The 16,895-nt window shown below is 43.8% G+C and overlaps 1 protein-coding gene across 9 annotated transcripts in view; it reads left to right on the forward strand.

Annotated features, from left to right (window-relative positions):
- Positions 1 to 16,895, forward strand: part of LOC109880218 (ankyrin-1) — a 197,068-nt gene that overhangs the window by 13,673 nt on the left and 166,500 nt on the right. For 2 of the 9 annotated variants that reach the window (XM_031804015.1, XM_031804019.1), the window contains exon 1: positions 2,772 to 3,438. The exons of 2 other annotated variants lie outside the window; for them this stretch is intronic. In XM_031804015.1, the coding sequence (XP_031659875.1) occupies positions 3,313 to 3,438 (126 nt within the window). In that variant the 5' untranslated portion in view covers positions 2,772 to 3,312. Of the gene's footprint in view, positions 1 to 2,771; positions 3,439 to 16,895 lie in introns of those variants that run through there. 5 more of the 9 variants (XM_031803966.1, XM_031803986.1, XM_031803988.1 and 2 more) reach the window with 3 other exon arrangements.

Below are 16,895 nucleotides of genomic sequence, written 5' to 3' on the forward strand. Positions count from 1 at the left end.
ACAGTGTTGGGGAAGCTACACTGAAATATAGTTTACCAAACTACCAATTACTTCGCGCGAAAAGAAGTTAACCTACACTACAGCTACCCCTACCAAAAATATAGAATTTGTTTGACTAAAGTTACTTTGTAAAAGTAGTTCACTACATCTAAACTACTTTGTGAAAAAATTATTACATTTAAATCTGAAAATGTCAGATGATAAATTGCAAGAACAGATCACTTTGGGGTCATATGTTAACAGAATGTGTAATTTAGCCTATTAAACACAAAAATGGTTCAAGTGAGATTTAGGCAGGTCTGATAATGAAAAAGAAAGGAAATTATTGCCTACTTCACCCATATTTTATTTTTGCAAAAAAGTAGTGTGTAGTTTAAGTAGTTATCTATACCGCTACACAGCAAAAAAGGAATTAATTACTAAAAACACTACCTAGATTTGAATTTACACTGAACAAATATATAAACGCAACATGCAACAATTTCAACGATTTTACTTTAACAGTTCATATAAGGAATAAAGTCAATTGAAATAAATAATTAGGCCATAATCTATGGATTTCACACGTCTGAGAATACAGCTATGTATCTGTTGGTCACAGATACCTTTAAAAAAAATGGTAGGGGCATGGATCAGAAAACCAATCGGTATCTGGTGTGACCATCATTTACCTCATAGATGCAGCTCTATGTGACCACCATAGAGTTGATCAGGCTGTTGATTGTGGCCTGTGGAATGGTCCCACTCCTTTTCAGTGGCTGTGCGAAGTTGCTGGATATTGGTGGGAACTGGAACACGCTGTCGTACACCTTGATCCAGACCATCCCAAACATGCTCAATGGGTGACATGTCTGGTGAGTATACAGGCCATGGAAGAACTGGGACATTTTCAGCTTCCAGGAATTGTGTACAGATCCTTGCAACATGCGGCCATGCATTATCCTGCTGAAACATGAGGTGATGACAGCGGATGAATGGCACAACAATGGGCCTCAGGATCTCATCACGGTATCTCTGGGCATTCAAGTTGCCATCGATAAAATGCAATTGTGTTTGTTGTCCATAGCTTATGCCTTCCCATTCCATAACCCCAAAGCCACCATGGCACACTCTGTTCCCAACGTTGACATCGGAAAACTGCTCGTCCATACGACACCATACACGCTGTCTGCTGTCTGCCCGGTACAGTTGAAACCGGGGTTCTTCTGTGAAGAGCACACTTCTCCAGCGTGCTAGTGACCACCAAAGGTTATTGCATTGGATAACAGATAGTCCCCAAAAAATATCAAAGGGAAGTTTGTTCTGGACTGTCTCTCCTATATCTGAGTGATAAAAGAAAGATCAGGAAACATGATTATTATTATTATATATATATATCTTTTTTTTTACATGAATTTAACCCCATATTTCTGGCATTAAACAGCCTCCATATATACAGTACCAGTCAAAAGTTTGGACACACCTACTCATTCAAGCGTTTTCCTTTATTTTTTACTATGTTACACATTGTAGAATAATAGTGAAGACATAAACTATGAAATTTGCCTTGATGACGGCTTTGCACGCTCTTGGCATACCGACATCAGACACATCTCCTGACACTTGTGGAGGTCGTAGAGCGCTCTAAGAATGTTATTTTAAAAACATATGCATTCCGTTCTCAGCATCAACAAAACTCTCTTTATGCTCTCTCTTGTTAAATGTGTTCAGGTGTGTTGGGTGTGCCAACTAATTGGCCACACCTGATCTTTATGAGTGCTTGTTTCCTTTGAAATGGGGTCTGTTTGAAGACTAAAATGAGCAGCTTTGTATGAGTTTACAAAAAACATGACATTCTAGCTCCATCATGGTGACGCAGTGGACTAATTCCATGGATAGAGAACAGAAGAGCATACTGAAGGTTTGAATCTCACTGATGCCCCAAAAAATACAACACATTTTTGTATGAGTAAATGCATTTCCATGTGTCCTATCTGTGCTTGGAGTTCAAAACAGTTAACCTAAGCTAGCAGTGTTATTAAAAGTCTTGAAACATGTTCTCAGAATGTTATTTAATTACCTTTCAAATAACCTATAATTTCCGTTCTCAGAACGTTAATAAAACCTCCAAGAAAATGTTCAGGGTAAAAAATTCACGTTCAAAGGAACAGGTTGAAATGTTCACTTCTGTTTTCAGAATGTTTAAAAAACATTCAGTTTTACGGGTCAGGAAACTTATGGCTTCGTTCCCAGAACCAATGAGAAACCAAAAACGTATGTTCCCACAACTTCCATGGAACCATATGTGCTAACTGGGTGAAGAGCAGGGAGAGAGGGAGGTGGGAGCAGCGAGAGAGGGGAAGAGAGCAAGGGAAAGGGAGCAGGGAGAGAGGGAGGGAGCAACACGGTGAGTGAGTAAGAGAGGCAGTTTATTTTTTTTATGTGCATGTTTTGGATGGGTTTTTGTCTTCCCTGGTCTCTTGGTGAGTGTGATGATATTCAGAATGCCTGTGATGCTCCGTGATTCTCTGTAGCAGAGCCATGGCGAGTAGCGCCCACAGCTCTGTCCACCACTCTGTCCGCACCTCCTTCCACAGACGAACAAGCAGCAGGACTATTAGAGAGGAGAAAAAAAACTGCAACAAGAAACCAAATCAATGCAAGAGGAGGGAGATTTGACTTTCACTTAAAGCTGTTCAGGCTGTTCTATTCCTCAGTCCATCCCTCTCTTTTTAATCTTTTCATTTCCATAGAGGGGGGTCGGAGTAGTTTCACAGAACTGCAGAACAGCAGGGGAGGAAGAGAGACAGAGCCTCGAGAGAGGGAGAGGAAGAGAGACAGAGAGAGAAAAGTCCAGCTTCACCTGAATTTCCCCCTGTTCTGGTCCCTTGTTGTGGTTCAGAGAGAGGAAGAACGGAGGATCCGAGAGCGAGGGAGTGGCAGCTTCAATAATTACACAGGGAAAGTGTATGTGAGTGAGAGAAAGAGGCAGAGAGAGCGGGAGCAGAGCTGCAGTAGCATCTTACAGCAGACGGCTGACGACTGCCTCCCTGTGTGTGTGTGTGTGTGCGTGCGTGTGTGTGTGTGTGTGCGGCATGTCTGTGTGACTGCACTGCACTGCTGAAGAAGAGGAGGAGGAGGCAGTGTGAGCATGCTCTCTTAGACACAGCAGGGCCATACAAGGGAACACACACCGGCACCATCAGTGTCTGTTCGTGGCAGGCAAGACCTCCAGCGCTGCATCCGCCCAGCCTCTCAGCCCCAACCCCAGGACCTCGCCAGGCCTCTACCACCTTCATCTCCACAATACAGTCGGCTCAACCAGGCTGAAACATGGCACAAGCTGCCAAACATCTCCGCAAGAACAAGGATTTAGAAGCCCATCTTGAGGCAGAGCGCAAGGAGAAGGAGGAGGAAAAGGCCAAGAAGAGGAACCGCTCGCGAGATAAAAAGCGCAAGGTAAAAGGTCTGCTTACAGGGGTTCGTAGGGGGATGGGGAGAGGGAGCAGTGGAGATGGGGGCAGGAGGGACAAAAACAGCCCCCTTGTTTCTCTCTAATGCTAAGCTCTGGTTAGTGGTGCTGGGGCACACACACACTGATGCGTGTTTCTACAGTGTGTGCAAAGTGGCACTGACACACATGTACTGTGCATACAGAAATGGGTAAACTGTCTTCACACTGCGCACTCTCTTTCTCCTCTTCCTGGTTTACTGAATCCTCTGGCAGAGCTGTCCTATGGGTCTGTGTGGTACTCTACCTCTTTCTCTCTCCCTTTATCTTCCTGTCTCTTTCTCTCCCTGTCTCTTCTCTCTTTGTCTTCACACTGCGGGCGTATTGTGTCAATGAGCAACATTTCCCCGAGAGAGGACATGTTTTTGTGCCCCTATCTCTCCTCATCCTCTTCCTCCTACCTTTCATTTAAGGACTATAGTAATGACTGCTGACTAAGGAGTAATAATTAGCTGCAGGCTTTTCTCATACTGGGAACCGTGCACTGTGCTGCCAGCGCTGGTGGCTGTTGTCACACTAGTTGCACTTGCCACAAACATTACATGCTGCTTCATCAATCAGTGGCTGTTGTGTTGTGGGTTACATATGGACCTGTATCAGCACAGTCTGTGACTGGGATAACTGGGAAATCCCTACTTGTCTCTTTTACTTCACATTTCACTTAAGTTTCATGAATTAAAATGAACACTTATCAAAGCCATCGATGAGCATGGTTTAGCATATGATAAGACATTCTTCTGTGTCTATCTGTCTGTATACCCCTGGGCTGGTGTCCAGCTGCATGTATCAGCCTGTAGGACTGTTCTGCTGTACACTGATCTGATGCCGGTGCAGTAGAGACAGAGTTATGGAAGGACAGACAGACAGACTGACTGACTGTCGGCTACTAGTGATCCTCACCCTTACAGGATGCACCCGCAGAGGGAGATGGACGGAGGGGGGAGAACGGATGCTGGGGTAGGGGTGGGGTTGTCTTGCATAGTTTGTGTATGGCTGCAGATGTATTGGAGGTGGAAAAACAGTTGGGTAGAAAGTCACGAGAGCTGTTTTACTGCTACAAACAGAGAGTTTCTAGCCACCCAGCTAGCACACAACGTTCTGAGAACCATATGTTTCTTAGAGCTTGGTGAGAGCGTGGTTGTCCTATGGTTATTTTGCATACAACCTTTCCACAACTTTCTGGGAATTGTGCAGGATAGCTGCTTGGTTTTGGAACATTCTCAGCACATTTAAGGAACTTGCCAAAAAACTGCATGGTTACATGTCATTTCAATTTTGGGAATGTTCTAGGAACGTTCTCCAGCTGGTTTGACATTGCAAACGTTCTCAAACAATACAGAGAACGTTAAGAAACAATTTTCTTCTGTGGGAATGTTATTTAAAAACAAATCCATTCCGATCTGAGCATCAACAAAACTCCCTCTATCTCGTTAAGTGTGTTTAGGTGTGTTGGCTGTGTCCACTAATTGGCCACACCTGATCTTAATGCTTGTTTCCTTTGAAATGGGGTCTGTTTGAATAGAGTAAAGTTAACAGCTTTGTATGAGTAAAAAAACATGACATGCTAGCTCCATCCTGGTGACACAGTGGATTAAATCCGTGGATAGAGAAGAAGATTATAGGTTTGAATCTCACTGATGCCGTTTCACAATAAAAAAATACATGTGTTTGCATTTTTAATGCCTAAGGAAAAGAATTTCTCTGTGTCCCACATGTGCTTGCAGTTCAAAAAGGTTCATCCAAAAGAAGACAACACTGTTATTAAAAGTCTTATTGGAACATTCTGGGAAAGTTTTCAGGAAGTTAACTCAAAAAGCTCCAAATAATCTCTGATTTTTCTTCTCAGAGCTTTAATAAAAACCTCCCAGAAAAACTTTCAAGGAACCAGAGTAAAACATTCTCAGAACCTCCCTGCAACCGCCAGTCAAACATTTTGCACAATAGAGGGGTTGTAGTTGATGTACGACGACGCCTGGAGGCCATGTTGGAAGCCCACTGCATTCATTCTTCTGACAACAACAGCCGGGCGGCTACCCAAAACTGCATGATAACAGTGCCTAAAACTACAGTAGTTGATTCATCACCACGTCATTTTCTGTAGAGTATTTGGCTGCTCGAACAAGGCAGGAAAGGCAACGGTAAAAAAATATGTTTACAGATTCCCCAAAATCATGAAACTCCATTGGTGACGCCAAAGTAAGACTTAAGAAAACTTCTTGTCCGTCAAGACATGAACCCAGACAGCTGTCAGTATTTTAATTTATTTAACTAGGCAAGTAGGTTAAGAACGAATTCTTATTTACTATGACGGCAGATGCTGGGCCGATTGTGCACCACCCTATAGGACTCCCAATCACAGCCGGATGTGATAGAGCCTGGATTTGAACCAGGGACTGTAGTAGTGCCTCTTGTACTGAGATGCAGTTTATCAAATGTGGCCTTTGATAAACATTTCATGCAATTATACTACACTTTATGTGACTGGAGAAATTAGCAGAATCTTTTTTAATACGATGGCACCCTAGGCCTACTCTACTGACACTGACAACAGATCAATAAAAACCACCTTGTCTTGAATGGAACAATGTGGTCTAGGGCTAGGAAAAAGGGGTCCTGGCTAAAAGAGATCCAGCCTTTAGTCAAATTGTCAAAAGTAATTTTTGTGCAACTTAGCTAACCCTAACCCTTTTCCTAACTTTAACCTAATTATCCTAACCTGCTGCCTAAATTCTCCCAATCTGCTACGAAATGTAAAATCTGACGTTCATTTGACAAAAGCTGGATCCCTTCTAGCCGTGACCATGAAAAGGGGAGACGCAAATTGTTAAATATGACGTCCATATAGCCTGGAGGAGATTACTGTCCAAAAAACCTCCAGTGGTTATCATGTATTCATATGATATATTCATATGATAACCCAGTGACAATTTGTTGAACTTCATTAATAGGAGGGAAAATGTATAGACATTACAACATAGGACAAAGGCCTCAGTGGGCTATAGGACAACCTGTTGTTTTGACTATTGGTTGTTCAAGCCCAACAATAGATTGAATCTTTATGACACTTAAACAACCTGAATGAATTAAACACAACCAAACAATTAAGAGCCCTGATGGTATAGGTGACCTGAAGAAGGAATATTCTAACATCAGGTGTACTACTGTAGGTTCAACCAGCTGACCTCTATCAAGACACCATGTTGACTGGATGAGATGAGCAATGCTGCAGCAGCATCAGTTTCTACCATTCTTTTCCTTTTCCAGATATCAAAGGAGACATCTCTCAATTATACGAGATGTTTTATGCTGTGCTTTGGGCTATCTGAACGATTCTGTTGTGCCATTTGAGTAAAGCACCTTCACCTTGTCGTCATGACCAAAGTGCCCCCTTAAACTGTATGAATATATAAAATGTCATTTGGAATGTGTAAAAGACTATTGTTTATAATAATGTCAACATACTGTACTTTAATAATAGGCTATATTGGAAATGAAGTATTTTGTCATCTTTGCCTAGCCCCATTTGAATAAAAACGTCTTCTTATAGCCAAACAAGTTTCTTTCTTTACAATTGAAACACATTTAGCATAGACAATGCTATTGTTGTGGTAGTCTTAGGCAAACCATCTTCATTATCACAGTGGCACCTCCACATGCCACTCAGACCGTCTGGGAGAAAAGTATCTGGCATTGAACTTGGTAGAAGTAGCTGTGTATGTTTTTAGACAATGGTCCCATCTCCTGGTTCAGACATTTCATCACCTCAAATCAAATCACATGTTATTGGTCACATACACACGGTCAGCAGATGTTATTGGTCACATACACACGGTCAGCCGATGTTATTGGTCACATACACATGGTCAGCAGATGTTATTGGTCACATACACACGGTCAGCAGATGTTATTGGTCACATACACACGGTCAGCAGATGTTATTGGTCACATACACACGGTCAGCAGATGTTATTGGTCACATACACACGGTCAGCAGATGTTATTGGTCACATACACATGGTCAGCAGATGTTATTGCGAGTGTAGCGAAATGCTTGTGCTTCTAGTTCCAACCGTGCAGTAATATCTAACTAGTAATCTAACAATTTCAGCTACCTTATACACACGTGTAAAGGAATGAATAAGAATATGTACATATACATATATGAATGAGCGTTGGCTGTGCGGCATAGGCAAAATGCAGTAGATGGTATAGAGTACAGTATATACGTATGAGATGAGTAATGTAGGGTATGTAAACATTATATAAAGTGGCACTGTTTAAAGTGACTAGTGATACATTTATTACATCCAATTTTTAATTATTAAAGTGGCTAGAGATTTGAGTCAGTATGTTGGCAGCAGCCACTCAACGTTGGGGTGGCAGGTAGCCTAGTGGTTAGAGTGTTGGATTTGTAACTGAAAGGTAGCAAGATTGAATCCCTGAGCTGACAAGGCAAAAATAGGTTGTTCTGCCCCTGAACAAGGTAGTTAACCCACTGTTCCTAGGCTGTAATTGAAAATAAGAATTTGTTCTTAACTGACTTGCCTAGTTAAATAAAGGTACAAAATGTTAGTGATGGCTGTTTAACAGTCTGATGGCCTTGAGATAGAAGCTGTTTTTCAGTCTCTCGGTCCCAGCTTTGATGCACCTGTACTGACCTCGCCTTCTGGATGATTGCGGGGTGAACAGGCAGTGGCTCGGGTGGTTGATGTCCTTGATGATCTTTTTGGCCTTCCTGTGGCATCGGGTGCTGTAGGTGTCCTGGAGGGCATGTAGTTTGCCACCCGGTGATGCGTTGTGCAGACCTCACTACCCTCTGGAGAGCTTTACGGTTGTGGGCTGAGCAGCTGCCGTACCAGGCGGTGATACAACCCGACAGGATGCTCTCGATTGTGCATCTGTAAAAGTTTGTGAGTGTTTTCGGTGACAAGCCAAATTTTTTCAGCCTCCTGAGGTTGAAGAGGCGCTGTTGCTGTTACACCTTTGTGACTGATGTGAAATGGCTAACTAGTTAGCGGTGGTGTGCGCTAATAGCGTTTCGATTGGGGACGTCACTCGCTCTGAGACCTTGAAGTAGTGGTTCCCCTTGCTCTGCAAGGGCCGCGGCTTTTGTGGAGTGATGGGTGACGATGCTTCATGGGTGTCAGTTGTTGATGTGTGCAGAGGGTCCCTGGTTCAAGCCCAGGTTGGGGCGAGGAGAGGGACGGAAGCTATACTGTTACACCTTCTTCACCACACTGTCTCTGTGGGTGGACCCTTTCAGTTTGTCCGTGATGTGTACGCAGAGGAACTTAAAACTTTCCACCTTCTCCACTACTATCCCGTCGATGTGGATAGGGGGGTGCTCCCTCTGCTGTTTCCTGAAGTCCACAATCATCTCCTTTGTTTTGTTGACATTGAGTGTGAGGTTATTTTCCTTACGCCACACTCTGAGGGCCCTCACCTCCTCCCTGTAAGCCGTCTCATCATTGTTGGTAATCAAGCCTACCATTGTAGTGTTGTCTGCAAACTTGATGATTGAGTTGGAGGCGTGCATGGCCATGCAGTCATGGGTGAACAGGGAGTACAGGAGAGGGCTGAGAATGCACCCTTGTGGGGCCCCAGTATTGAGGATCAGCGGGGTGGAGATGTTGTTTCCTACCTTCACCACCTGGGGGCGGCCCGTCAGAAAGTCTAGGGCCCAGTTGCACAGGGCGGGGTCGAGACCCAGGGTCTCGAGGTTAATGACGAGTTTGCATGGTACTATGGTGTTAAATGCTGAGCTGTATATGATGAACAGCATTCTTATATAGGTATGGTACCTAAATTGTCAAGGCATGTACAAAATCTAGTTTAATGATTAGCCTCGTATACATTGTCTACTTGTATAATTTTTTTAATTGAGAACACATAGCTGAAAAATATGTAAACAGTGTGAGTTAAGCTATTCTCTGCTTCAAATATACAATGTCAAGGGGTGCATTGCAAATGACCGTAAGGCTACTGCCATCATACTGTAGGCCAATGGTTCCCAACTCCGATAATCGAGTACCCCCAACAGTACAGTTTTATTGTAGCCGTGGACAAATACACCTTGGCCTACAGCTTGTCAACTAATCATCAGGCCCTAAATGAGTTTAATCAAGTATGTTTGTCCGGGGCTACAACAAAAGTATGCTGTTGGGGGTACTGGAGGACTGGGGTTGGGCTGTTGGGGGTACTGGAGGACTGTGGTTGGGCTGTTGGGGGTACTGGAGGACTGGAGTTGGGCTGTTGGGGTACTGGGGTACTGGAGGACTGGAGTTGGGCTGTTGGGGGTACTGGAGGACTGGGGTTGGGCTGTTGGGGTACTGGGGTACTGGAGGACTGGAGTTGGGCTGTTGGGGGTACTGGAGGACTGGGGTTGGGCTGTTGGGGGTACTGGAGGACTGGGGATGGGCTGTTGGGGGTACTGGAGGACTGGGGTTGGGTTGTTGGGGGTACTGGAGGACTGGAGTTGGGAACCGCTGCTGTAGGCCTATGGCTGCATTGGTGTTGCATGCTATTATCAGATGCAAAATGGGTTCACATGGCTGAAATCCTGAAAAATGTATTGACAATCAAATAAAACTAATTTTAGAATTTTAGAATACAACACAGAAACACAGACACATTAGAGAGATTCCCTTCCCCTCTTTATTGCAGGATTGTGATCTGTGATTCATCAACATCAACACTAGTTAATCTTGTGATCTGGGATTCATCAACATCAACACTAGTTAATCTTGTGATCTGGGATTCATCAACATCAACACTAGTTAATCTTGTGATCTGTGATTCATCAACATCAACACTAGTTAATCTTGTGATCTGGGATTCATCAACATCAACACTAGTTAATCTTGTGATCTGGGATTCATCAACATCAACACTAGTTAATCTTGTGATCTGGGATTCATCAACATCAACACTAGTTAATCTTGTGATCTGGGATTCATCAACATCAACACTAGTTAATCTTGTGATCTGGGATTCATCAACATCAACACTAGTTAATCTTGTGATCTGGGATTCATCAACATCAACACTAGTTAATCTTGTGATCTGGGATTCATCAACATCAACACTAGTTAATCTTGTGATCTGGGATTCATCAACATCAACACTAGTTAATCTTGTGATCTGGGATTCATCAACATCAACACTAGTTAATCTTGTGATCTGGGATTCATCAACATCAACACTAGTTAATCTTGTGATCTGGGATTCATCAACATCAACACTAGTTAATCTTGTGATCTGGGATTCATCAACATCAACACTAGTTAATCTTGTGATCTGGGATTCATCAACATCAACACTAGTTAATCTTGTGATCTGGGATTCATCAACATCAACACTAGTTAATCTTGTGATCTGGGATTCATCAACATCAACACTAGTTAATCTTGTGATCTGGGATTCATCAACATCAACACTAGTTAATCTAGCATAATAGTTAAGTTAACAAAACAAGTTCAAACTTAACTTCAAAGATTCAACACTTTCATATAATTTCAAAGTGTACAAGTAAGCTAACTCATATGTAAAGGTTAGACATTTTAGTAACGAAGTAGGCTGTTACTAAATACTAAAACATAATTTCAGGAGAAAACAAAAAGAAGTCAATAGCAGAGGTGTCCAACCTCACTCCACTGATCCCTGATCTACTGGGTTAGCAGACTTCTGTTCCATACTAGCAATAGCACACTTGATTCTTAACTCATTAGGTTTGATACATTGAATCAGGTGTGTTCATGCAGGGCTGGAACAGAAGCCTGCACACCCAGCAGGGTTGGCCTGCTCCAGTTGTAATAGGTTTAGACATTGTGTGACTTTTAAACTGTATTTTTGTTCACATAATTTGCTAACATATACGGTAATCCATGGTATACAAGGACGTACCCTTATTCTCTTGGAACATTCATTGGGACCTCTTCATCTGTAGACAGGGGTTGACGGCTCTCTATCTGAGGACAGAAAACATCACAAAGAAACAGGCTGCATTATACTCAAGTTCGACAGCCCTGAATATTATGCTGTTATCTCTCTGTCCTCAGTTTCTCTCACTAGGGACTGGAATTTGAGAATAGTTTCATAATGTCCTCCCACAAAGTTACCTGCTCTGTCCAGAGTAGCCTACTCTCCCTTCTCTGACAGCTGGAAGTGCTAGCTAATCCTTTCACCCTCTTCCATGGCTGTTAGCTAGCTAACCTAGCTATAAATGCATTTGGAGTTACAACGATAAATACATCAAGGTAGCTAACTAGCTAATATGAAGTTAGCAAGCTGGTGATTTTTTTTAACGTAGATAGCTAGCTATACAGTATGTGAAGTAAGCTAACTAGCGAACATTACAGTGCTTCGGAAAGTATTCAGACCATTAAAATTTCCCAACATTTTGCTAAGTTACAGCCTTATTCTAAAATGGATTACATTTTTCTTCTCGTCAATCTACACAAAATACCCCATAATGACAAAGCAAAACAGGTTTTTAGTCATTTTTGCAAATTTAAATATCACATTTACATAAGTATTCAGACCCTTTACTCAGTACTTAGTTGAAGCACCTTTGGCAGCGATTACAGTCTCGAGTCTGCTTGGGTATGAAGTCTTGAGACTGTTCACACCCGCTACACCCGCCATAACATCTGCTAAATATGTGCTCGTGACCATAACATTTGATTTGATGACGCGACAAGCTTGGCATACCTGTATTTGGGAAGTTTCTCCCATTCTTCTCTGCAGATCCTCTTAAGCTCTGTCAGGTTGGACAGGGAGCGTGTCACGCATACTCCCGCTCTTCCTCCCTCTGGCGCTCGAGGGTGCCAGACTCCCCAACTTTACACACTCAAGCCACCTTCAGTGGCACACCTGCCTTTTCCCGTCACGCGCATCAGCGCTCATTGGACTCACGCGGACTCAATTACTTTGTAATTTCCTTCTCTATGTCTGTTTCCTAGCTCTGTTCCCTACTTCGGGATTGTTTGTCATATGTCCTTGTTTTACCCATGTGCTGACGCTGTTCTTGTCGTGTTCCATGTCCGTTCCTGAATACATTTTTGACTCCCCGTACCTGCTTCTCCTGCCCGGCGTCGGTCCATACAGAGCGTCGCTGCACAGAAATGTTCAGGTCTCTCAAGGACATTCAGAGACTTTTCCTCAAGCCACTCCTGTGTTGTCTTGGCTGTGTGCTTAGGGTCGTTGTCCTGTTGGAAGATGAACCTTCGCCCCAGTCTGAGGTCCTGAGAGCTCTGGAGCAGGTTTTCATCAAGAATCTCTCTACTTTGCTCAGTTCATCATTCCCCGGACCTGACTAGTCTCTCAGTCCCTGCCACAGAAAAACACTCCCACATCATGATACGGCCACCACCATGCTTGACCGTAAGGATGGTATTGGCCAAATGATGAGCAGTGCCAGGTTTCCTCCAGACATGACACTTGACATTCAGGCCAAAGGCTTCAATCTTGGTTTCATCAAACCAGAGAATCTTGCTTCTCATGGTCTGAGAGTCCTTTAGGCGCCATTAGGCAAACTCCAAGCGGGCCGTCATGTGCCTTTTACTGAGGAGTGGTTTCCGTCTGGCCACTCTACCATAAAGGCCTGATTGGTAGAGTGATGTAGAGATGGTTGTCCTTCCGGAAGGTTCTCCCATCTCCACAGAGGAACTCTGGAGCTCTGTCAGAGTGACCATCGGGTTCTTGGTCACCTCCCTGACCAAGGCCCTTCTCCCCGATTGCTCAGTTTGGTGGCCAGCTCTAGGAAAGAGTCTTGGTGGTTCCATTTAGAATGATGGAGGCCACTGTGTTCAATGCTGCAGAAATGTTTTGGTACCCTTCCCCAGATCTGTGCCTCGACACAGTTCTGTCTCGGAGCTCTACGGAAAAGTGCTTCGACCACATGGCTTGGTTTTTGCTCTGACATGCACTGTCAACTGTGGGACCTTATATATACAGGTGTGTGCCTTTCCAAATCATGTCCAATTAATTGAATTTACCACAGGTGGACTCCAATAAAGTTGAAGAAACATCTCAAGAATGTTGAATGGAAACAGGATGTACCTGAGCTGAATTTCGAGTCTCCTAGCGAAGGGTCTGAATACTTATGTAAAATGTTTATTTTTAATACATTTCAACCATTTCTAAAAACCTGTTTTTGCTTTGTCATTATTGGGTATTGTGTGTAGATTGTAGATTGATAAGGAAAACAATGAATTTAATACATTTTAGAATAACGTGAGTTAGCCTGCACACCAAGTTTGCGTAGCAAGCTAGCATCGTTTTTGATCACTTTCAACATACTGTATATTTTCTTACTTTAATAGGTTCTCCCACTGCCTCCATTTTCTGGGTCCGCAAAAAAACTAAATAATGGGCAATTTTCCCGAAGTTTCCAGTGGTAGTAAAACGCAGTCAGCCATGTGGATGATTTGAGGACTTTCAACAGACTGAGTTTGGTCTTCCAACATGGAGCTTGGTGCGGTTGCTAGGTGATTTGTGACGCAACTGCAAACACCCTATAGGCAACATTTTCACTTCTGTTCTCAGAACGTTCTCAGAACGTGAAGCATATGGCTTCATTCCCACCAAAAATGTGAAACCAAAAACATACATTCCCACAACTTCCAATGGACCAAATGTGTTAGCTGGGAAACCTATTTGGTAGATACAGTATGTACAGTATGTGCTATGGGTGTATTCGTGTGTTTAGATATGGACAAGTGACTCATGAACCTGAGAACCAATGGGCCCTTAAGGGCCCCCACCACTCAATTAATTTAATCTTTGTTTTTGTTGTCCTCTGAAAATAGCTGCTGGAAATGCCCAATCTTCTCTTATCACGTTTATCTTCTATTAGGCTGTTATTACTGATTTCGTCCCACATAGCTGTTGAGCCCACATCACTTTTTGTGTGTGTGTGTGTGTGTTTGTGTGTGGCGGGCAGTATGGGAGTCCATGGAGTGGAGGGAGAGACCAGCGAAGAGGGGAGAGACAGTCATTCTGACCATGCAGCCCAACTTTGATTGAAAGTGTATTGTTACAGAGTATCCCATGTCACTTATGTAACCAGCAGCCACCCAGCTTAATAAAGTCTGTTAAATAAGTGTTGTGACTACCCCAGCCTTCCCCTCCCCTCCACTCCCTTCCCTCCTCTCCCCTCTCTCCAGCTTAGAGGCTATCTTGGTGTCTGGAGCAGATGTTAACACAGGGGGCACTCTCTCTTTCTCTCTCTCTCTCTCTCTCTCTTTCTCTCTCTCTCTCTCTCTCTCTCTCTCTCTCTCTCTCTCCATTCTCTCTTCTAATTGAGGTACATTGAGGTAGTCATACTGTTGTGTCTTGTGTCCACCCTTGCTGTAGCAGTGGGCCTGAGGTTCTGAGTTTGTGTTTGTGGTGCAGACAGGAGGACTCTTTAGGGGGACATTTGAGTCCCCACACCCACACCCAGTAAACACTAGTCTCAGAGCAGGGTGACACACAGGCCAGTGCTGGGTTATACAGAGGCTATGGTTGAATTGTGTTCCCCATTTATGCTTTTTTTCACTGAATATTTTCCCCGAAGCCTTCTTATCTCAGGCACGATGGCTTCTTATCTCAGGCACGATGGCTTCTTATCTCAGGCACGATGGCTTCTTATCTCAGGCACGATGGCTTCTAATCTCAGGCACGATGGCTTCTTATCTCAGGCACGATGGCTTCTTATCTCAGGCACGATGGCTTCTTATCTCAGGCACGATGGCTTCTTATCTCAGGCACGATGGCTTCTTATCTCAGGCACGATGGCTTCTTATCTCAGGCACGATGGCTTCTTATCTCAGGCACGATGGCTTCTTATCTCAGGCACGATGGCTTCTTATCTCAGGCACGATGGCTTCTTATCTCAGGCACAATGGCTTCTTATCTCAGGCACGATGGCTCGCTCACTGATAGATGTATTTATCTCTGTTCTCACCAACTCTTCCGTGGAGATATAATGCTACTTGATGCCACTTGACACCTGTTTTTATGCGGCTGTTTCATCTTTTGTCTGTGGTACCTATCTGCTCTCTGGAGTGTCCCTTTTCCCTATCCTCACAGTGCCACAGTACTGGAGCAAGGTCATCCCTTCCTGGTGACAGACACTTCTCTCACTTTACTGATAGAGCTGCACCGGACACATGCACTCAAACACACGCAGAAACACACTCAAAAACACGCAGAAACACACACATACACACGCAGAAACACACACATACACACGCAGAAACACACACATACACACGCAGAAACACACACAAACACACGCAGAAACACACACATACACACGCAGAAACACACACAAACACACGCAGAAACACACACAAATACACGCAGAAACACACACACACGCAGAAACACACACATACACACGCAGAAACACACACATACACACGCAGAAACACACACATACACACGCAGAAACACACACAAACACACGCAGAAACACACACATACACACGCAGAAACACACACATACACACGCAGAAACACACACACACACACACGCAGAAACACACACATACACACGCAGAAACACACACAAACACACGCAGAAACACACACATACACACGCAGAAACACACACATACACACGCAGAAACACACACATACACACGCAGAAACACACACAAACCCACGCAGAAACACACACATACACACGCAGAAACACACACACACGCAGAAACACACACAAACACACGCAGAAACACACACATACACACGCAGAAACACACACAAACACACGCAGAAACACACACATACACACGCAGAAACACACACAAACACATGCAGAAACACACACACACACACGCAGAAACACACACATACACACGCAGAAACACACACATACACACGCAGAAACACACACATACACACGCAGAAACACACACATACACACGCAGAAACACACACATACACACGCAGAAACACACACATACACACGCAGAAACACACACATACACACGCAGAAACACACACAAACACACGCAGAAACACACACAAACACACGCAGAAACACACACAAACACACGCAGAAACACACACAAACACACGCAGAAACACACACACACACGCAGAAACACACACATACACACGCAGAAACACACACATACACACGCAGAAACACACACACACACACACACGCAGAAACACACACATACACACGCAGAAACACACACAAACACACGCAGAAACACACACATACACACGCAGAAACACACACATACACACGCAGAAACACACACAAACACACGCAGAAACACACACATACACACGCAGAAACACACACATACACACGCAGAAACACACACATACACACGCAGAAACACACACACGCAGAAACACACACACACACACGCAGAAATACACACATACACACGCAGAACACACACAA

The sequence above is a fragment of the Oncorhynchus kisutch genome, linkage group LG3 (assembly GCF_002021735.2).
Source record: "Oncorhynchus kisutch isolate 150728-3 linkage group LG3, Okis_V2, whole genome shotgun sequence".
In the NCBI taxonomy this organism is placed as follows: Eukaryota; Metazoa; Chordata; class Actinopteri; order Salmoniformes; family Salmonidae; genus Oncorhynchus; species Oncorhynchus kisutch.